At 44.1% G+C, this 22,864-nt stretch overlaps 1 protein-coding gene across 10 annotated transcripts in view; it reads right to left on the bottom strand.

Moving 5' to 3' along the window:
• Nucleotides 1–22,864, bottom strand: part of ZNF462 (zinc finger protein 462) — a 157,502-nt gene that overhangs the window by 28,658 nt on the left and 105,980 nt on the right. For all 10 annotated transcript variants that reach the window (XR_009738197.1, XM_061426410.1, XM_061426412.1 and 7 more), the window contains 3 exons: nt 15,835–16,102; nt 13,822–13,958; nt 3,536–3,759 (listed from right to left, as the gene is read on the bottom strand). Coding sequence is in view for 9 of the 10 variants with exons in the window: in XM_061426410.1 (XP_061282394.1) it covers nt 3,536–3,759; nt 13,822–13,958; nt 15,835–16,102 (629 nt within the window). In the remaining variant the exon portion in view is untranslated. The remainder of the gene's footprint in view (nt 1–3,535; nt 3,760–13,821; nt 13,959–15,834; nt 16,103–22,864) is intronic.

The following is a 22,864-nucleotide window of genomic DNA, read 5'->3' as shown; positions in this document are numbered from 1 at the left end:
AAGTTCTTTATATGTTTTGGTTGAAGTCTTTTGTTAGACAGTTATTTTGCAAATATTTACCTCCAATCTGTTGCTTGCCTTTTCATTTGCTTAATGAAGTCTTCTGAAGAGCAACAATTTAATTTTGATGACACCTGATTTATTGATTTTTTTTTAATGATCACAGCTATTATATCTAAGAATTTTTTCCCAAGAGAAATTTGAGTGACATTGTGTTTCTTGTTCAGTTGCTAAGTGGTGTATGATGCTTTGCGACCCCATGGACTACAGCACACCAAGCTTCCCTGCCCTTCATTATCCCCTGAAATTTGCTCAAATTCATGTCCATTGAGTGACATAAGGGTCAACAATCTCTATTTTCCACATGGAAATCCAACTGTAACAACACTACTTGTTGAAAAACTATTGTTTCCTTATTACCTTAGCACCTCTGATAAACATCAACTGTCCACATATATCAGGATTTATTTCTGAACTTTTTCTTCTGCACCACTGATCACAGTAAAAGTTACAATCAGGAAGGATGAGTCTTCCAATTTTGTTCTTTTTTCATACTGCTTATGCTATTCTAGATCCTTTGCATTTCTATATACATTTTTGTGTGAGTTTATCAATTTCTACCAAAGAAAAAAGCCTACTGAGATTCTGATAGATTACACTGAATCTGTAGATCAGTTTGGGAAGCATTACCAATAGTGAGTCTTCTAATCCATGAGTACGGTATATATTACATTAATTTAGTTCTTTTCTCAATAGCATTTGTAGTTTTCAGCATAGAGCTTTCACAGTTTTGTTTATTCTTAAGCATTTTATTCTTTTTGACATTATAAATGAAATTGGTATTAAAATTTCATTTTCAGATTGTTCATTACTAGTGTATAGAAATTTATTATTGATCGTATCCTGCAATTCTGATAAACTCATGAATATTCCAATATCTCTTTAAATGGACTACTTAGGATTTTCTACCTACAAAGATCACATTATCTATGAACAAAAACAGTTTTATTTCTTCCTTTCCAATTCTTAGGCTTCAATTTCTCATCCTTACCTTATGGTTCTTGACTTTTGTATCTCAATCATTAGCAAACTTCTCTTTAGTACACTGTATATTGACACTCTTAGAGCTTTTTCAGGAATGCTGAAATCAGACTTCTGTATATCCTTTACACCAAGGAATGACCATTTTTAATTAATGCATAATGTTACTGTCAATCAAAAATTCACTTTCAGCAGCTGTCTTTGTTTATAAAACAGTGTTTGGGTAATTATTTCAAAAATTCAAACTGCATTTTGTATTCGTCATTTAGAAAACAAGGAATCATTAATAAGCACAAGTCTCATATATTTAACAACAACTGAGACAAAGATGAAGATCATTAGGCATGCTGAGAGTGGCAATTCTTTAGCCTCAATTAGGTGCTCATTGGACTTAATAAGCTGGTCAACCATGAGAGAGTAAGATTAAAGAACCAAGCACAGCATAGTGAAAATACAACATATCAAAGCCCATGTCTAAAGTGCAGAGTATAGTCAGTGATTTTATAGTCTATTTTAGGTCTTTAGGAACCATAACTGCCTTTCTGATGGGTGGTTGTTAACCCTGAGCTCTAACCAACTCACAGACAGACTGAGACATGGTTCTCAAAGTGTGGGAGATACCAGGACTTCGTTTAATCTTACAAAATTTCTGAGTAAAGTATGTAAGGATATGCAATTCCCATTTACAGATCAGGAAACAGATACAGAAATTGAAGTAACTTGCTGAAGCAATTATAGTTAAGTGGTGAAGACAGAATTCAATCCTAGGTCTGTTTGGCTCCAAAAGTTCTTAACTGGGCTCCTAGCTTCCTGAGTAACCCATTTGCCTGATGCTTATTCTAAAGCCCGCACATTCCCGCCCGCTTCCGTATCTGGTATGGTTTCTAGTCTTGTCTGGAGTTCCCCAGTGACTCACAGCTACTATGCAGCCACTGAGGAAGAATCTACCTTCCAGGTTTGCTCTGTCCCAAAATACTAGTCTGATGGCTTCAACACTATAATAAAAAGACCTGAGGTGGTAACACAAATAAGACACAAGCACATGAATGTAAACAGCTTAGCTTGACATAGATGAGTGACTTTCCTTTCAGTGTGGGGGCAGAAATGCCAAGGAAGTTTGAATATGAAAGGGCATTAAAATTTGGTGTTTTTTTTTCTGGTATTAAAAGCTTTTAAGTGAGGTAATTCAGGCTTTTCTCTGCTCTCATTTTGCGGAGACACATTAGAAAATGAATGCATTCCAAAGTAGAGAAGTTAGGAATAATGCCATTAAATGGTAGGTGGGTGATAAAGCTCAGCCTTCTCTCAACACCCTATAGAAAAATTCTAACCCTTGGGTGTAGATGACTCAGACAGGAATCTTTCTAACTTGGGTTTCTAAGTGCAGAAAAGAGGAACTGTATTTCCACTGACAGCACACAGCAAGAAAAAGGAAACAATACCAAAGTGCTTCTCATTGTGCCTTAAGTAAACGCTCACTAGATGTTTGGGATTTGTTGGTTAATTACAAAACATTTCAACAGGCTCTTTTCATGAAACAAATACTAATCATTCCCCCTGCCCCCCTCCACACACACACTCCCCGAACTCTGGACAATATACAAAACCAGAAACAATGGTCTTAATCCGTGCTACGCTATCCTCCGAGAAGTGAGGAAGCCACCTGGGATATCTTACCCTCTGATCAGCAGACTTTTGGAAGAGAATTTTTTTCATAAACCCCGTATTTTATGTCCTGTACCAATTTGTTCCCTCCCGCAAATATAACACACATTTTACAGTCCTTATAGTGCTTAGACATGAATAGTAATGCCTTGGAAAATGTCTGTAGTCAGCAATATATTGGGAAACAACTTACATGACTGAGACTCTTGCTGGCAGAGCCATCAGAGAGAAGAGGGGGCCAGTAACTACGGGTCCACAGCCCGTTGCCTAATTTTGTAAATAGTTTTTTTTTTTTTTTAAACACAGCCATGCCCATTCATTGATGTCTTCTCTAGGACTTCTTTCTTGCTACAAGGGCAGAGTTGAATTGTTACCACTGAGACCATCTGGCCCGCAAAGCCTAAAATATTTACTACCCAGCCCTTTACAGAAAAAAATTATCAAGCTTTGTGATAATACACTTAAAATAATATGGTAAAGTACTCTAGTTAGGGTAAGACGAAAACAAGAAAGGGAAGATACACTCTTTCATAGAAGGGATCGCATATACTCAGAATGAAATAAAACAGAAGGAAGTGGGTACAGAAGAGACCAAAAGCATTAAGCAGTTAGACGTGGGGGGTGGCATTATGGATGGTTTTCTTTCCCTCATCTGTGTTCCAATTTTCTAAAATGACCTTACAGTTCATTGATAATGGAATAAACTGAACCTCACTTTAAACATTATTTTAGCACGTGCGTCTGTCCTGCACAGAGCGGCATAGCTAGATTCGGCCCGGCCCCTCCCAACGCCGTGCCGAGGGTGGGAGCGGGGAGGCCAGGCCCCTACCTTATGCTCATCCCGAAGGTGGCTGTCCAGTTCTTCCGTGTGCTTGGTCTCATAGTAGCAGAGCTGGCATTTGTAAGGTTTCAGTTCATTGTGCTTTTCTATGTGTTGCTGGAGGCTCTCGTCACTGGAGCAGGTGAAGGTACACTTATCACAGCGGAAAACTACTCCCTGCAAGTATTTGGACAGTTTGGATCGGCACACTTCAATGGGGACAACCCGCTCTTCTGTGGAAACAAATTGAATACAAAGATGGGAACTTTTACTGATGGAAAGCAGACGGTCTTTCTGGGGAGTATAAGGGAAAATTTGCCCCTCCACTGCTGAAACTTCTCATGGCTGCCGGTCTGTGAACCGTGTACACATGCCACTGCCCCTCCTCCCGCCCCCCAAGTCAACAGTCCACTGGGACACGTGGGTGTTTCTAAGGCCAAAAGCTCTGTGTACTTGATATCCAGAATGACCTATAAATAGGAGTGGGCGGGCTGAAAGGTGCTGTGGATTTCTGAATGGAGGTGATTAAAGGAGGAGCCAAGAATAGAAGTTTCACCAACATGAATGATTATCAACAGCAATTATCTTACTTCCCCAGCAAGTGGCATTCAGGCTTACATAGATGTCCTTAACCACTCCAGCGTCCTTGCCTGGGAAATGCCATGGACAGACGTTCCTGGAGGGTTAAATACAGTCTGTGGGGTCATAAAAGAGTTGGACATGACTTAGCAACTAAACAACAACACAAACAAGATGTCCATAAGGGGTAAGGAAAATGACATTTTTGGAGCACTTATGTGCCACCACTGTATACCTCCCTGGAAACTGTTAGGCCGAAGTTAGTCCCATTTCTACAAAGTAGTAAAACAAGGAACTGAGCTTTCAAGTCCATCTCCAAAGGTCCAGACTCTGCCTAAACTGGGACCCCACCCATGTCTGTCTACCGAACTGCAAATCGGTTCTCTCCCATCATTTCCAATTCCATTCCTGTTTCTCCTTCCAAGATGTTCTCAAGGAGACTGTTTGCCTTTTCTTGAAACCAAAAGAATCTCAAAGATCAAATCTGAAAACAAAGAATCCTGGACACTTTCATTCACTGGAACTCCAACCCCAGCTTGGGAAGAGCTCCCGCAGATGAAATGTCTACAGGCAATCTTCCGGGAGAGGTGGGGTGGGGGTGGCGTGGGAGATGTGGAGGGTTTGTGCCTTTTCAGACAAATCTGTAACGTGATTGTCACCAAGGGAGAAAATAAAAGAGAGAGGATTTGGGTGCTTTTCCCGCTAACGTACCAAATGCTGTAAGGCTGGAAGTGTGTGTGTGTGCTTGTTTATTTTGTACTCTCTCACCCTTGTGTTTAACTGCTCAAATTAAATTTCACACCAGTCTGCCCAGAGTATCGGCACACGCGCCAGATATCCATAACTGGGATAAAATTAAAATCTGTGCTATTTATGCAAGGATCAAATATAGCATGTGTTTTCATGCTGTGTCTGGATTTCAGAAGACTCTGAAAGTTTACAAATGGACGCACACAACATACACTTATATTATTTAGAAACAGCAATGTATTATTAAGTCAGGAAGGCACGCTATATCCTCGGTCACCAGGAGCAACATTCATAGAGCATCAGGATGCTGTGCGCTGAAGTCGCTCGCTCTGGGAGCCCTCCCTCTTGGGCTGGCCTGTGTCTGCCCCTTGGAGAGTTTCTCCCACGAAGGCCTGCCTGCCTCTTAACCAGCACATGCTCATTGCAGGGCAGTCCCTGCCTTGGGAGTCCCTGAATGCAGCAATTAATTGGCCAGCGAGAATGTGGGCAGAGGAAGCGTGGAAGGTTGGTGTCTGCACCATACTCCCGGGAGCTCTAATGCATATGTTATTTTCCCTATACAAAGAGTCAGTCGCTTATTTAGAAATATAAATATTTTTAAACCAAAGTCACAGGCAGCTAAGAAACACATGATTATAATGGAATCCACACATTTTCTTAGAATAGCAAATGTTGTAACAGTCTTCTAACCATTCAGTTAGTTCCATGGTTTTGTGTAAATGGGAGGAGAAAAAAATGCTCTGATGTAAACCAATAAGCCTGAAGGAAGCCAGGGCTACGACGGTCATTCTATGCCTCTAACCCAGGACTTCTCAATCACAATGCTACTGATGTTTTGATGTCAGATAATTCTTTCCTCTGGGAGGTTTCCTATGCATTGTAAGATGTATATCAGCACCCCAGGCCCCTGCCCACCGAAGCCAGTAGTGCCCCCTCCTCCCCATCGTGACAACAGAAGATGCCTCCAGACAGCTGCATTGTGAGAAGGCAAGATGGACCCTGGTTCAGACACTGCTCCAAGCCAAGTGCCAGCTGTTCAGTCCAGCCACCCTGGACATGTAGACACGAGCAGGCTGGCGCCCATGGCAAGAGATGGGGCTCCAGGCTGAAGCCAGGAGACCGGCCCCCACACCCAACATCTCAGGAGGTCATGGGGAAGTGTTGATGTGAACTTTTCTGGCACCTTCTTTGAGACTTGCATCCCCCTCCATTGCTCTGTGTTTGTTCCTGACTTATACAATTTTGCCATTTCTACTGCTTCCCCGGCTCTTTCTTTGGCTCTGGCCTGTCCCACCTGCCCTGGTTCTGTCCACTTCGGTGGAGACAGAGAACAGCTGGAAGTTTCCGCATAACGATGCCTCCAACATCTTGAAGACAGTCATTCAGTTGCTCTCCAGCCTTCCCTTCTTCGCTGTAAATAATCGCTTCTTTCAAACTTGGTTTTTCTTATAGGTCTCCTTTTCAATTCCTTTGGTTAGTTTTCTTTGCAGTTTCCAATTTCACTATGTGTGTCTCAGTGCATTTTGCACAAAGTTGGGAGCCTTCAGAATAATACCTTGGAGGTGAAATTGTAACACTGAATGGAAACAGCCACTCCCACTTATTAAGGGCTCACTACCTTTCAAGCATGGTTATGTGTTGGACTCTCTTGGCTACTTTTTATTCTCACAACACCCTGCAAAGTCAGTTTTGAGAGTCTTCAGCGGAAACTGAAACCAGCTCAGTTGAGCTACTTCCTCAAAGTCAGTCCTCTAATTCAGCACAAAGTTGTGGCCTGGGAGCCCAGGTCTACTGACCTTTGCCTGCATGCACCCTCCTCCGTCTCTCCTATAAAGAACTCTCCAGTCACATCCAATCTGTATGCCGTGCACTTCTCAGCCTTTTATTCCTAATAGTTCAAAATCGCAAAAGCTCTCAGTGTCTAAGGCAACCATTTTTATCTGAATTTCTTTCAAGTATCTCCTGGATTTCATAAAAGGTCATTTCCCTGATGACTTATTCTGAAAGGTATGACTTCCTCATTTCCAAACTAAGACATAATAACTCCCAAGTCTCTTAGTTATATGGGTTATGGGTGTTAATTTTAGAAAACAAAGTTACCTTTTCCCCACCCCCCTTTCTACAAACATGGCTAACAGGACCAAGATAAAAAAATAAGACAGACTCTGAAAGGCGGGCAAAGGACTGACAGCATTTTCTGAATGAGTTATTCATGGTGGAGGCCAGTGAAGGATATGAGCCGGGAGACTGGACTGTTTCCAGGTAGGGCCTGAGCCCTGTCTTGGCTACGGAAGCTCAGCCACTTGGGGCTTTTCCTACAGGGGGCAGTGACAACTGTGGGTCTTTTCTTGACTTCACACCTCTCAAAATTACCCTGGGTAAGAAATCAAGGCCTGAATCACACTCATTGTGACTCAGCTTCCACCACTGACTGCAAAAATATTATGACTTCACCAGTTTTGACTACAAGATAGATCATGTCTGTCATCTGAAGTGAAGTGAAGTGAAGTTGCTCAGTTGTGTCTGACTCTTTGCGACCCCATGGCCTGCAGCCTACCGGGTTCCTCCGTCCATGGGATTTTCCAGGCAAGAGTACTGGAGTGGGTGCCATCAGAGACTCATACTTAAAAGATACTGAGTGCTGCAGGTGGATACAACACTCAAGAGGCTCCAGCCTGCAGCAGCGCCACACTAAAGCACGTGGGTGCTAAGGTTCATCAAGAGCCCAGAAGTGTGTGCCGGGGTGGGGGGGAAATAATCTGTAAAATCGCCACCACTAAGGGGGGCGTCGGGGGAGAGGGGGCCACTTCTACTCAAAAGAGTGAAAAAAACCCACATCACCGTGGAGCCCAGAATCACCAAGTAACAATTCTTCCTGAAAGGCAGCCCACAACACACGTGGGTTTCCTCCCCACAGTGTGCCAGGCTGGGGGTAGCGGGGGGTGGGGGTTGAGGGGTGGGTGGGGATTTGAAAGCCACTCACTCCAGCCAACTCTGAATGCAGATCGCCATGGTAGAAGGCCTAGACCCCCGCTGAGCCAAACCAAAGATCTATCTGTTACTCTAACTCACAAACCAGTGACAAACGCTGAGGACCAGAAAGCCACCATCCCCAAATATAACCATAAACAGACACATGTAAACGTAAGCACACAGTTCCTGTAAAAAGTTCTGACGTTAGCCAAGCTACCCTCAAGCCAGACAAGAGCTGGGAACTGTACCTTTAACAGGAAGAAGTATGTGATGGGGATGAAGAGAACATGTAATTTCACTGAGTAAGATGAAAGACTGTCAGTCTCACTGTAGTATTTTTTTCCCCCTCAAGAAAAAATGATACTGATCAGATAAATTAGGGGAGATTAGTTTTGTTCCAAAAACATACCCACCTGCAGGGTTCAGTTATATTTAGCATTTACATGTGTATTGAGGTTACAGGCTGCAAAAAAGAAACTTTAAGTTTATAAGCCAACTGGAGACCAATCTCAGTGATTACACAGCTCTGTAATTATGAACATTTGATGAAACTGTTTCATGCCTATAATTCAGTTTTTGCCCAATTTCTCAGGTTTGCTATAGGTATATAAGGGACATCCAGGCCAAGCAACACATGAGGCATTCATTGTGCTTCCAATGGTTGTAAGAACTGAGTAGAAATGTACTCTGGCTTCCCTGATGGCTCAGACAGTAAGGAATCTGCCTACAATGCAGGAAACCTGGGTTTGATCCCTGGGCCAGGAAGATCTGCTAGAGAAGGAAATGGCAACCCACTCTTGCCTGCAGAGATCCCATGGACAGAGGGGCCTGGTGGGCTACAGTCCATGGGGTTGCAAAGAGTTGGACATGACTGAGCAACCAAAAACATTGATGTACTCTGAAACTATTTCTTCCCTTGTTCACTGTCTCTCTTCCTACTAAAGTTCACACTCCTTCAGTGCCCAAACCTTGTCCGACTCTTCCTGGCAGTATCCCTAGAGCTTAAAGCAATGTTAGCATGTGGTGGGTGTTCAATAAACATTTGTAACATGAATGAAAACCCATCTAACATCATACCACTTTATCCTTGAACCAGAAGTCTCAGAGCTTAATTTTCCCTGGTTACACTGGTCCCATCATGGTGAACCTCATCAAATGTTGATCTGACCTAAGTTCACGGTTCCTCAAAGAGATGGGTCTATAATCCTTGGCTTTATCTCTACTAAATTAGAACTCTCCAGGTATCTCATCAGTACCCCAGCTTCCCAACTGTCTACAGAGTAGCATTCTACTCCTGCGATGGGATCCAAGCCCTCTTCCATTTGGCCAGAATATACCTTTCTAGCCTTGCCTCCTAGTACCTTCTAATTTCACTCTGTAAACACATCTTCCCTCTACTCACCTGGGTGGTTTGTTAAAATTTTCCTTACACTCTGTAATGAGTCAAATGGAGCCCCCAGAAATTTATGTCCACCTGGCCCCTCAGAATGTAACCTTATTGAGACCTGAGGTCTTCGCATGTTAGTGAAGATAAGGTCGTATGGGATTGGGGTGTGCCCTAAAGTTAGGGTAAGAAGAAGAGAGAACAGAGACACACACACACAGAGAAGAAGGCCATGTGCAGGGGGAGGGAGAGACTGGAGTGATATGCCAAAAGGCAAGGGATGCCAAGCAAAGTCGGGAGCCAGGAGAAGCTGGGAAGAATCTAGGAAGGATTCTCCCCTAGAGTCTTCAGGGGGAACACAGCCCTACGAACAACTGCATTTCAGACTTCTAGGCTCCAAAACGGGAAAAGAATCCATTTCTGTTAAGTCCCCTACATAATGAATACAACCACCTCAAGTCCTCTCTGACTGCTGAAATCTTATCATGGATCAGTTTGAAAGCTACCCCCCCACCACCACCTTTTTCTACTCCAAACAGAAATACATCTGCCACTGTCAATCTCCTAGGTACTTATCACTCACTATCTTAAACATACTTATGCACACACTTCATCTTCTTGAGGAGGGCAGACTGGCTCTCAGGTACCCCATCTTAACCCAAAGAACCCAGCATGGTACAGCAAGGAACAACCAAATAATACATGTCTACTGAATGCATGGACCAACAGAAAGCTCTCTTTTGTAGCAGCCAATGTGATTTCTCATTCAGATCACCCAGGAGTGGAATGAATTCCTTTTCCTTCCTCCCTATTTAAATACAGCAATTTGTCTGGACAAAAAGCTAAGGAGACTGTATTCCTGCAAACAGCAGCTTATTCTCAGGGCCAGTTCAGAAGTTGTTTTTCTTGCCATTCATTCCAAGTATTTTAATTAACCAAAGTCTCAGAAAGATCTCTTACTGCAGGCCCCAGAGACCAAAGATGTTTATTCATCCACAGAGTAAGGAGAGCACAGGTGCAGAGAGAGCCACGTCTTGTTACTCTGAGATCAGCCCCAACTCAAAACTGCCAGGCAGACACCCACCAACCCTGTCTTCCTTGTCAAGACTAGCTCCCACTGAGCTGCCATCTTGATGGAGATGGACCCCTAAGCCAGGCCAGGACGCAGATGGCAGACAGGCTATCCCAAAGTGCCCTGCCTCCCTGTGGCTCAGGGGTCCCCATCTCTGACCCCCAACCTTCAGACGACTCTATCCCCAGACCCAGATACCACAGCCACTGGAATGCTCAATGGGGTGACGCCAACCACCTTCCCAAGGGTGAGACAGTGATGCCTGGTGGGTAAAGGCGTGGACTGGGGGTGAGGCAGGCCTGGGATCAGATCCCAGCTGGGTCGCTTATTAGTCATTTGACCTGGGTAAGATGCTCAATCTTCCTGAACCTGTTTTCTCCCTTGTTATCAGGGATGACAGTTAACACCCACCACTTAGGGTTTTGCGAAAATTCCATGAAATGACTCACTGGAAAGCACTTAGCACAGTACCTGCTACCTAAAAAGTCCTCAGTAACAGTAACTATTGCTGTTGCTGTGGGTGTTGTCATTATTACAACAATCCTCAAATACTCATGTTCATATCAGATTGTGCACTTTCTGACCCCAATGAGGACAAATTCTACATATGCTGATGCTTCATCTAATATAAATTATCTCTGTAAACAAACAGAAAACACTGTAAATAACCAGTGACAGGCAATACGATGGATGGATCATGGGATCAGAAACCTGGGTTGACACACAGCTTCCCTGCTCACGGGCTGGGTGACTCTGGTGGAACTACTTCTACCCTCACGGGTCCAGCGAGGGGGCGAGGGGGGAGTTCACCACTGTTTTCAGGCTGGGGGCAGCATGCACTAATTCACACAGTGCCCCCTCAGGAGAACCCCCTGGAGAAACTCCTTTCAGGTTCCAGCACCTCAGATTCTTGAACACGCAAAAGTCTAATGAACACCCAAAATCAAATTGATTCTGTTGCTGTCTCCCCCACAGAGGGCTGGAGTCCCAGGGCTGAGACAGTAGCCCGCTGCTAACAAACGCACAGTATCTTGCGGCAGACGCCAAAACTCTAGGTGAGTGTTCTCATACTTTCACATGAACTTTCAACTACTTTTCCCTTATTCTGCATTTGTCCCAATCTCCTCTCGTTTTTAATCCTACAGTTCTGCACAACTATCTTTAACGTATCTTCAATTTCTTGTGAAATGACCCTAACTGCTAAGTCACTTCAGCCATGTCCAACTCTGTGCAATCCCATAGATGGCAGCCCACCAGGCTCCCCTGTCCCTGGGATTCTCCAGGCAAGAACACTGGAGTGGGTTGCCATTTCCTTCTCCAATGCATGAAAGTGAAAAGTGAAAGTGAAGTCGCTCAGTCGTGTCCGACTCTTAGTGACCCTATGGACTGCAGCCTACCAGACTCCTCCGTCCATGGGATTTTCCAGGCAAGAGTACTGGAGTGGGGTACCATTGCCTTCTCCAAAATGACCCTAAAACACTACACTAAAACAAAGAAAAAATAGTTTTTGCCAGCTTCAAGCCTCACATACATGACAGGACTACAGGTCAAAGTATCATCCCCCCCAGTGAGGGTGGATGATGAAGTGACCGTGTGTGAGAAGCACTGGGTCAGGTGTGGCGTGCTCCAGGCATTAAGTGTTTCTCTCTGCCTTCTCGTGTCCTGGACTCTCAGCTCAGGGAAGGAAAGTCAGCGAGCTTGCATTAGGCATCAAGACTCTGATCCCAGCAGGCATGTGTGCGTGTAAGTCTCTGCAGTCACGTCCAAGTCTTTGTGACCCCACCGACTGTAGCCCACCAGGCTTCTCTGTCCCTGGGATTCTCCAGGCAAGAATATTGGCGTGGGTTGCCATGCCCCGCTCCCGGGGATCTTTCCAACCCAGGAATCAAACCTGAGTCTCCTGCATCTGCTGCACTGGCTGACAGGTTCTTTATCACTAGTGCCACCTGGGAAGCTTGATCCCAGCAGGCAGCAAATGGAAACGAGACTTCACCGCTGAGGCAGGGTCTTACCGCTCCTGTCTGCTCCACAGTAGCGTGACTCATGGCCTCTTCCAAGCAATGGAGGACATGGAGCCATTGACAGATACATGGGCCCAGGGACCAAAAGCCAGGTGACTGAGACAGCATACCACAAGGGATCCCAGGAGTTCCTGCCTAAACATTCCTGTACGGCTTACTGGCGGACGTCCTCGCCAGCAGGCATCTCACGTCTCGAGTCTGCCTGGGGAGAAGGGAGACCTAAGGGTGCTGAAGGTTAATCTTCCGTGGGGTCTGCAGCAGACGTGGGTGACATGTCACAAAATGCACCAGCCAAAGGCAGTGGCTCTGGGGAAATGCCCCCTGAATACCCAGCATTTCAGAGTAACATCTCCGCAGGGCAGCAGAAGACACTTAATGCATTTGAGTCTCAGGTGGCAAATACTGAAAAGCATTCCTAAGTTAGAGGCAAAGGAAGGAAGATAGGCAGGAAGAGGAAGCAAAGGAGGGAGGGAGGAAGGAAGCAGAGACAGAAAGGTCAGTAGGTGGAAATAGTAACGGGTATTCTAGTCATCTTTTTCCATCCACCTCTGGCTGGAATCTCTTCCGGACAAAGTATAGTTGTTGCATATTTTTCCTTCCAATGCAGAGGGCACATGTTGTTTAATGGTATTTTGATTGGCCAGCAGTAAACTCAGTTCAAAGAAAAAACCAAAAAGAAATATCCCAATATATCACTAAAAGAAGTATCCCAATATACCAAAGGAACCAGCATTTACAAACACCCAAGATGCATCCACATGGAACACACTAGACACCCAACACGCCACCTCAGAGGCAGTCATCACCTCTTTATGGAGAAGAGGTGAAACACAAGAGGCTTTAAAAACAGAATTTAAACCCACAGTCTATGGCGTTTAACATGTATCAGGCTGGGATTTCCTGGCAGTCCAGTGGTTAAGACTCTGCCCTTCCAATGCAGGGGATGTGGGTTCAGCCTCTGGCTGGGAAACTAAGATGCCACATGCTGTGTGGCACAAAATATTAAAAAAATAAAAATTAACATATATCAGGCTACTTTTAGTTTTAAGAATTTTCTCCATCCACTTCAAGGGAAATCCCACATTCTGCTTTGGAGATCATCATTTTGGTCTTCCTTCAAAGAACTGCTTACAACTACAGGGCTCTTCACCTTTCACCGTGAGTTCAGCCACCCACTCTGCTTCTCATTCACTCCCTCCTTAGCAAGGTCATGAGAGCAGAAGACCCGGGATGTAAAATCTCTCTCTCACGGGGAAGCCCCGCAGAAGTGTTCACTGCGGACTCCATCACCTTTGCCTCCCTCCAGGTGGAGGAAATCCTCTCAGCAGAAAGATGCTCTTACCCTGTTGGCTGTCACTGGGGTGACCGCTGTGATTTCTTTTGGGGAGATAAGGGAAGGAACAAGGGACTGGGGAAAAGGAGTTGCTGCCATCTTGAGACAGCTTCCCTCTAATGCCACCCGAGCCACCCTCCCTCCACCCCTTGCATCCCAAGAAAACCAAGCTCAGAAGGTTACCTCGGTGCAGCACAATGTGGTCGATCATGTTGCGTTTGTATTTGGTGTGATAGAGGCAGAGAGGACAGCGGAGATCTTTGGGGCCCTCCTCGGGGACCGCCGAATGCCCGGCTTCCACATGCATAGTAAAAGCAGATCTGGGAGGGAGCGGGGAGAAAGGCGATGAGTGGGACCCAGAAGCATCACATTCACACCCCTTGCCAGCAGTCCTATGGAGACACCCTGCTGCGGGGGTGGGTTACCCAAAACTATAGTGGTTCATCGTGCTTGCTGAGCACAAGTTCCTCAATTATTTGGGCAATGACTGAACACTCTTTTGCAGTGCTAAATTTCTTTGGGGGAAATTTTGCTACTTGGCTGGGCTCAGGGTAAGTTTGGGGAAAAAAAAAGAAACAGACTCCCCATTTTATTTTTGAAAATGAGCAGTTGCCTGTTAAAAATATAAAACAAAATCCCTACGAGAATGGATTTCTCATCATGCTCGGAAGGAGAAGCTGGGATGATTCATCAGCTGCCTCGGTGACTCTTCCCAGGGAAGGAGGGAGGGCGGGTTGGTTGGGAAAGCAGGAAGGTCAATGACCATGTAAAGATGCTCAGAGCTGTTGTACCAGCTCGAATGTGGAGGGTACCACTGCCTCCCTCACTCCATCCTTTTTAAAACTTCAAATTTTACAAAGCCTTAAATGTCTCATAAAAATGGATGAAACCCAAAGTTTAATGGGCAAGGTCCTCTTCTTGTTAACCCGAGTGCCTCTCTCTGGGGAAACATGTACACCTGTCAATGGGCCCTTGTTATCTGAGTCCTTCTCGACTTCTCTCAGTTCTAAGGTCACATACATATTTATCTATAAAACAACTGAACCACATTAACAGTCAGAGATGTTACACATTTTCCATCAAATCCCAGTGACTAAGATGTTGCTGGAAAAGAGACTTGTTTTTCTATCAATTCAAGTTTGGAGGGGTTATGAAGCCCATCCTCGCCAGCCTCTCCTTGTGGAGCATGTATTGAAATACTGGAGAGATCTAAAGCCCAGGCCCTGACTGCAACAGGAGCAGATAATAATAGCTTCATACCTGTAATACAGCATCTAATCTCATTATAATAGCTTTCTATGATACAATAACATTTTGCATTTCCTTTGTGTTTCCTTTGTGCCAAGCAGTATGCTAAGCACTTTATAGCTTCATTTATTATTATTTTACTCCTCACAAGAGCCCTATGAGGTATGTACTATTATTATCTTTATTTTACAGATATGGAACCAGAGACACAGACAGGTTTAGTAACTTGTCCAAAGTCACACCAGCAGTAAGTGGCAAAGCTGGGGTTCAAACCCTGGCAGTCAGGCTCCATATTCTACACTAGTAACTATGACCCTAAGTGGAATCTCCCAGGATGAGATGAAATCACAGGAGCTTAGATTAAATGAGAGGAAGCACTCCAATCTTTGTCATACTCAGGAGCAAAAAGGACTGTGGATTATCTTTTTCTATGTGGGGACAATCTTTCTGTGATTGTTCAAATTTAGTCTTCCCAGTGTGAAGTCTTGGTTCTCTTTCAATAATATGATCTTAAGAAATAAGAATTCTTTACAAGGGTAGCAGACTGTCACTATCGCTGGATGTTCTCTCTTGACTTTGACTTTGCTTCTGAGAAGACTGTTTTTCCCAAAGACAAAAAGTGGGGAGGTGGAGGGCATAGATTTCCAAATGGGAAAATACTCACTGCTTCACACGCTGGGTCAGGGAAATCCTTTACACTTCTTGGGCACCCATTTGCTCTGATTTTTAAACTCATTTGTTCTCATATAGCTCTTCATCCCTTCCCCAAACCTAAAAGCAGTGTCTGGAACTAGCCTCTTTTTGTGAAGACTGGACCCCACTTGTTCATCATCCCTTGGGCAGGGCCTCCCTTGAGCTCCAGATAGAGGAGTGTAAGGGAAGAGTGTAGTGAGGGGCGGAGCAGGCGCAGCCACCTTGTTTCTCAAGGCTGTTCTTCGCATCACTTACTTAAAGCCTGTGTAAAAGGAGCAGTCTTTGCACTTGAAGAGCTTCTTCCCGCCATGCTTATCCCTGTAATGGCGCCTGATGCTCTGGATATAGCCAGAGGAGAATTCACAGAATTCGCAGTGAAGAATGGCTTCCGTTTTCTGCTCAGCGCCCCCCGCGGCCCCAGAAAGAGGCACGGGGCTCACACGGCTGTTGTTTCTCGCCAGAGCAGCGGACTGATAGTGGTTCAACTGCTGCTGAACATCTGGAGGCTCAGAGTAGGATGAGTCTGTGGACAGACAGGGGAAAATGACGCCAGACACAGAGAACACAGTGGCGGTCTGACACTTGAAAACCCCTGAAAGAAGTTTCGAGTACTTTTCTCTTAAGGGGGCTGACTGTGATCCCAGCTTTCATCTTCATTTACATTCTACAACGCATCTCTGGGGAAAGGCAGGAAGGGAGGAAGCGTCACTTCTTTTAACCTGACTTTGAGGGTTCATGGCATTTAAAAATAAAATTCTGAGGTTAAAGGTTTCAAAGTGAAGGAAGAAAGTAAACTGTTTTTTAAAGGAAATTGCAGTGTGGCAACAGGCTGCCACAGAATACCCGTCCCTGTAGGTGAGATAAATGAACCCACATAATGTACACAGGCATCCTCACGAGAAAACAAAGTAGGAGATGCAGAATCTCCAACTTTGCAGAACAGAATTATTCAAGCCAACCGGAAAAAAAGAAAAAAAAAGGGTCTTCAACAGAAATGCTCAAGCACATGGCACTCACAAATATAAAAATGTTTTATGCCTTCGCTGTCAAGCGATTTAAATTTTAAAATATAAAAATCCAATAGTGTTCTCCAGGAATGGATGTTTAAAGCTTAGTCAGCATTAAGATGGAGATTTATTCATAAATCCCATTAAAATGAAATTCCAAACAAGTCTCCCTGAAAGGTATTTGAAAGTTTTGCAATTTGGAGGAAAATGTCGGAAGCGACAGGCACAAATCTTAAGCCTGTGAAGCTCTGCTGGCATGCGGTGGGGAAATCTGATGTAAAAGGTAGGTGAGAAAAATCTCAGTTTCCTCTTTAAATAATTTTTTTTTAAGTTTTAGAAAGAGAAAGAAAGTGAAAAATAAAAGGTCTTCAACCTTTTCCCAACACACCGGTCTGAATGTTGAAGTCAGGAATTCACCAGCACTTGTCATCAGCATTGTCCCGTATAACCTATGGCTACCCATGAATGACACAGATGGGCTCTGTGAATCCCATACAGATGAATCTCAGTGTAACTTTCCTTGAAAAGGAAACAAAGGGCTCTTTTCTTACGCTTTTCAAAAAAGCAGGGGTGAAATGGGACAGAAACTGTACCAGCCTCCTCCTGATTTGATGGACACTTAATTTTCCAAAGTGTGACTCCCCCAGGTGGGACACGTGGGGGCTCTGTAAAAACCCACATTTGATGAAACTGGTACCATCCATCCCGTCGGCCTCTTTGAAAGGAAAAACAATGACAGCAGCTTCCTGTATTGTGGGGCCACCTCCTGTTTTCAAAACACTAAAATACCTCCCCTTCTTGTTTTCTCCTCCCCCTCCTCAATTTGTATTCCTCAGGATTGAGGAAAAGAAAAAAAAAAAAAACCTTTGGAAATTGTAAACAAACCTGCCATACACACACACAAATAAAACAAAAGGAAACTTGAACAATATCTCCGAGCCTCCATGGGTTCATTACCAGGTGTAAACCGAAGACAAAGGAAGAAAGAAATGACACAACTGAATTCATTTCACCCGATTCTTTTTATCTCCTTTTTCTTTATTCCTCGACCCTAGTTGATGAACCCACTCAGGATGAGAATAATGCAATTGTCAACTTCTCTTTCTTTCCCTCAATAGCAGGTTTGTTTACCATTTCATGGATTGTTTGAGATGTTTTCTATTTAAGCTCTCAACACTAGTTTCTGTTTAAGACACACACACATTGAAGCAAAAGGCACTCTCTGCCCGCCTCTCTTGTTAACAGGAACGTGAGCTCCTGGGTAAGCACCACCACCCTGGTCAGCCCTAACCTCTGGGCAGCACTGGTTCTGGCTTGACCTCAGTTCTGTAGGAAAGAAATTCTGCTACTGACAAGGCCAAAGTCAGGTCCAACTGCCCTGAGTTGTTGACCATTCACAAGTCTACCTAGAGACCAAGTCAAAGGAACAGTCTATTTCTCAGTAAGCAGCTACCACTGCCTCCAAGGTGGGCTTCCCAGGTGGCTCAGTGGTAAAAATTCTGCCTACCAATGCAGGAGATGCAGGAGAATTGGGCTCTATCCCTGGGTGGGGAAGATCCCCTGGAGAAGGAAATGGCAACCCACTCCAGTATTCCTGGAGAATCCCATAGATGGAGGAGCCTGGTGAGTTCATGGGGTTACAGAGAGTTGGATACGACTGAGCGCCTGAACAAAAACTGCCTCCAAGACTCAGCACCCACTTCAGTGAGGCCCACAAGTTAGCACGGATGCTACCTTGGACACAAGACACTGGACAGCTTCAATCCCTTTATACCAAAATCACAAAGTGGCTCCTAATGTGATGATAAACCAGGTCTATCTGTCTCCCCTACCTTTCATCACCCCTAGTCTAGCACATGAACAACTCTCTTGGGTAAACTTTCCCAAGCATTTGACAATACGTTTTTTCTCGTTTCTAGGGACTAAGGCATATTAATTACTCCACCGCAAAAAAACAAATTCTTCGATTTTCACACCGGTACTTCTGTGATATGAAACTTGAAGAAATAAAAATGCAAGAAGTCGTGGAGAAAGCATTCCAAGAGAGGAAATTCATCACTGTCTCAAATGGCAGTGTGAAAAGAACAACTCTACATACCTGTGTCATAAAATCCTTCTTTCCTGGTTAGAATCAGGTGGGCAGGTTTATTTACAAAAATAAGCAGATCCCACCACTTAGGATACATTTGAAAGAATGCCAAGGTGACAATTTTGGGGTCTCCTGAGAGCTTTATTGTCCTCTATCATGCCAAGACACACTCTTCCTCGCTCTCACTTGGAGTTTGTGAATAATACAAGCTTTAACACTTCAGGCACTAAAATGACAAAGACGTGAGTATATCTGATTTCACTTATCCCCAAAAAGTCTACCTACTGAGCTACATAAAATCCCAGTTTGTTCACGAGACCTGGCCAGAAGAGCAGAAGAGGGTGGTTTTGTGCCCAGTTAGAAAGACAAACAGATTGTTAGCAGTGAAGGGTATGTCACATAAGTTAAAAATCATCATTAAGGCTATTTTCTTTCATTCCAAGCTTAAGAAAGGAAAGTAAAAAAAGAAACCCTGTGCTTGCTCAGAGGGCCCAACTTGTGGTCATGGGAACATACAGCAGGTGGAGTACAGGAGAGTGAATTCAGAGAAAAGCCCTGTACCCAACTGCTGGCCACACAAGTTCCCTCTTTACCCCTGGCATGGCCAGATATATCTACAATGGAACCAACAGCCAAGAGGGTGTCAGTCCATCCATTCTTAATCCAACCCTGAGATGTGCAGTTCAGCAAAGAATGTCGGTCTCTGACTTCCGACTACTTATACACAAGAGTCTGTAAGGCCTCCTCAGATGACCATTTTGCCTTTTTAAGGTCTTACAAATAGCTGAGAAAAGAAAAGAAGTAAAAGGCAAAGGAGAAAAGGAAAGATATATCCATTTGAATGCAGAGTTTCAAAGAATAGCAAGGAGAGATAAGGAAGCCTTCCTGTGTGATCAATGCAAAGAAATAAAGGAAAACAATAGAATGGGAAAGACTAGAGATCTCTTCAAGAAAATCAGAGATACCAAGGGAACATTTCATGCAAAGATGGGCACAATTAAGGACAGAAATGGTATGGACCTAACAGAAGCAGAAGATATTAAGAAGAGGTGGCAAGAATACTCAGAAGAACTGTACAAAAAAGATCTTCATGACCCAGATAACCACAATGGTGTGATCACTCACCTAGAGCCAGACATCCTGGAATGCTAAGTCAAGTGGGTCTTAGGAAGCATCACTATGAACAAAGCCAGTGGAGGTGATGGAATTCCAGTTGAGCTATTTCAAATCCTAACAGATGATGCTGTTAAAGTGCTACACTCAATATGTCAGCAAATTTGGAAACTCAGCAGTGGCCACAGGACTGGAAAAGGTCAATTTTCATTCTAATCCCAAAGAAAGGCAATGACAAAGAATGTTCAAACTAAGACACAATTGCACTCATCTCACAAGCCAGCGAAGTAATGCTCAAAATTCTCCAAGCCAGGCTTCATCAGTATGTGAACAGAGAACTTGCAGATGTTCAAGCTGGACTTGGAAGAGGAACCAGAGATCAAATTACCAACATCCCCTGGATCACAGAAAAAGCAATAGAGTTCAAGAAAAACATCTACCTCTGCTTCATTGATTACGCCAAAGCCTTTGACTGTGTGGATCACAACAAACTGTGGAAAATTCTTCAAGAGATGGGAATACCAGACCATCTTACCTGCTTCCTGAGAAATCTGTATGCAGGTCAGGAAGCAACAGTTCAAACTGGACATGTAACAAAGGACTGGTTCCAAATTGGAAAAGTAGTATGTCAAGGCTGTATATTATCACCCTGCTTATTTAACTTATATGCAGAGTACATCATATGAAATGCCAGGCTGGATAAAGCACAAGATGGAATCAAGATTGCCAGAGGAAATATCAATAACCTCAGATATGCAGAAAACACAACCCTTATGGCAGAAAGAGAAGAGGAACTAAAGAGCCTCTTGATGAAAGTCAAAGAGAAGAGTGAAAAAGCTGGCTTAAAATTCAACATTTAAAAAACTAAGATCATGGCATCTGGTCCCAACACTTCATTGCAAATAGATGGGGAAACAATGGAAACCGTGAGACTTTATTTTTTGGGGCTCCAAAATCACTGCAGATGGTGACTACAGCCATGAAATTAAAAGACGCTTGCTCCTTAGAAGAAAAGCTATGACCAACCTAGACAGTCCATTAAAAATCAGAGACATTACTTTGCCAACAAAGGTCCATCTAGTCAAAGCTATGGTTTTTCCAATAGTCATGTATGGATGTGACAGTTGGACTATAAAGAAAGCTGAGTGCTGAAGAATTGATGCTTTTGAACTGCAGTGTTGGAGAAGACTCTTGAAAGTCCCTTGGACTGACTGCAAAGAGATCAAACCAGTGAATCTTTAAGGAAATCAGTCCTGACTGTTCACTGGAAGGACTGATGCTAAAGCTGAAGCTCCAATACTTAGGGTCACCTGATGCAAGGAACTGACTCATTAGAAAAGACCATGATGCTGGGAGAGGTTGAAGGCAGGAGTAGAAGGGAATGACAGAGGATGAGATGGTTGGATGGCATCACTGACTTGATGGACATGAGTTTGAGCAAGTTCTGGGAGTTGGTGATGGACAGAGAAGCCTGGTGTGCTGCAGTCCATGGGGTCTCAGAGTCGGACACAACTGAGTAACTGAACTGAACTGATAGACAGAGTTTAGGAAATTAAATTATGATTTATAATTGCAGTTATAAAATAAATTTAACTAAGTTACATGGAGCTATTCATTTTGTAAACTGTCTATAATAGGAAACTGATTTTGTAAAAGCAGGCTCACACTAGAACTTTAGCGTGGACAGCTACAGCGTTCTAGGTGTGGGTTTGGAAGTTACCAACAGCCAGCACTGAATTCCCAAAACTACTGCGTATGGCATAGATTCTCATCCCAGTTTTACCAATGAGGTTGTTGGGGCTGAGAATGGTTGGCTACACAGCTACTGAGAGGCAGAGGTAGGATTTGAACAAAGATCTGTCTGACTTTAAAATATGAGTCTTGTCTATTACGCATCTATACTCAACAGGTTGACCTCTGGGGTCCCACAATGCAAGTCAGAAGAACACCAAATAACACCTGAGTGTTCCATTGGCAACACACTCATAGCAGAGAGGAGAAAGAGAAGGTGGCACAAAGACAGAAAGTAACATCCAAACGGAGAGAAATTAGAGAGAAAATAACATTCAACTGAATACCAATAAAACACTAAAATGAGCACATGGGGACGAAAAGAATCAACAAGGTAAGATTCCTGGGAAAGAAAAAGAATAGCCAACATTTCAAAATGCTCTATAAAAACACACAAAAACCCAGCAGGTATTTGCATACACGTGCTGCGCAGGTAAGCACGGCCAAGCACCCAGAACTGGAGACGTGCCGGCCCACATGTCCTTCGATTAGATGCTGGATAAACTGCCCTCAAATAATCATGCTCTAACATGCCTTAGGGGGAACTTGGCTGGGAAAGAAAGGTATCCGAATACCAATGGGAGACGGGTGCTCTCTGTGGCTCTTGGACAGCTCAGGACTTCAAACCATAGAAAGCGTTAAGTTTCAGATTTGACCTCCTGCCACTCCCATTCAGTCAGGTTCCTGGAGAAATGGGAAAGTTCTGACTCTCATTCCAGTTCCCCAGAATTCTGGGCAAACCAATGTTAAGTATCCATTCAAAGAGTTTTTTTCTTTTTTCTCCAAAAACGCACCAGCACAGAAACGATCACTGGAAATCTTTTGAACTCTGGAAGAACAATAAACCATGACAGAATGAAGCTTGCTTGAATATTCTGACTCTACAAACACTTGGTGGACACCCTCTTCGTGCCAGGCCATGAGCAGGCTCTAGGGACTCAAAGTCAAAGAAGGTGTGAGGTGGGACTTCCCTGGCAGTACAGTGGTTAGGACTCCACGCTTTTACTGCTGGAGTCCCGGGTTCAATCCCTAGTCAGGGCATCCCACAAACCACGTGGTCAAAAAAGTCAAGGCACAGGGGGTGGGGGTTTGATACCCGGTCAGGGGATCCCACCAGTCATGAGGCACAGCCAGAAAGAAAGAAAAAAGGCACTAGAGGTGCCTTCCACAAGCCCAGATCTAGAGACACAGAGTAGCTGGCTGTTATGGAAATACATGCCTGCTCCACATCTAACACACTTCCCGCCACTGATTGAAGGAGTAAAAGAAGCAAAGAGAACAAATG

The sequence above is a fragment of the Bos javanicus genome, chromosome 8 (genome assembly GCF_032452875.1).
Source record: "Bos javanicus breed banteng chromosome 8, ARS-OSU_banteng_1.0, whole genome shotgun sequence".
In the NCBI taxonomy this organism is placed as follows: Eukaryota; Metazoa; Chordata; class Mammalia; order Artiodactyla; family Bovidae; genus Bos; species Bos javanicus.
This window is presented reverse-complemented; position numbering and strand designations above follow the sequence as displayed.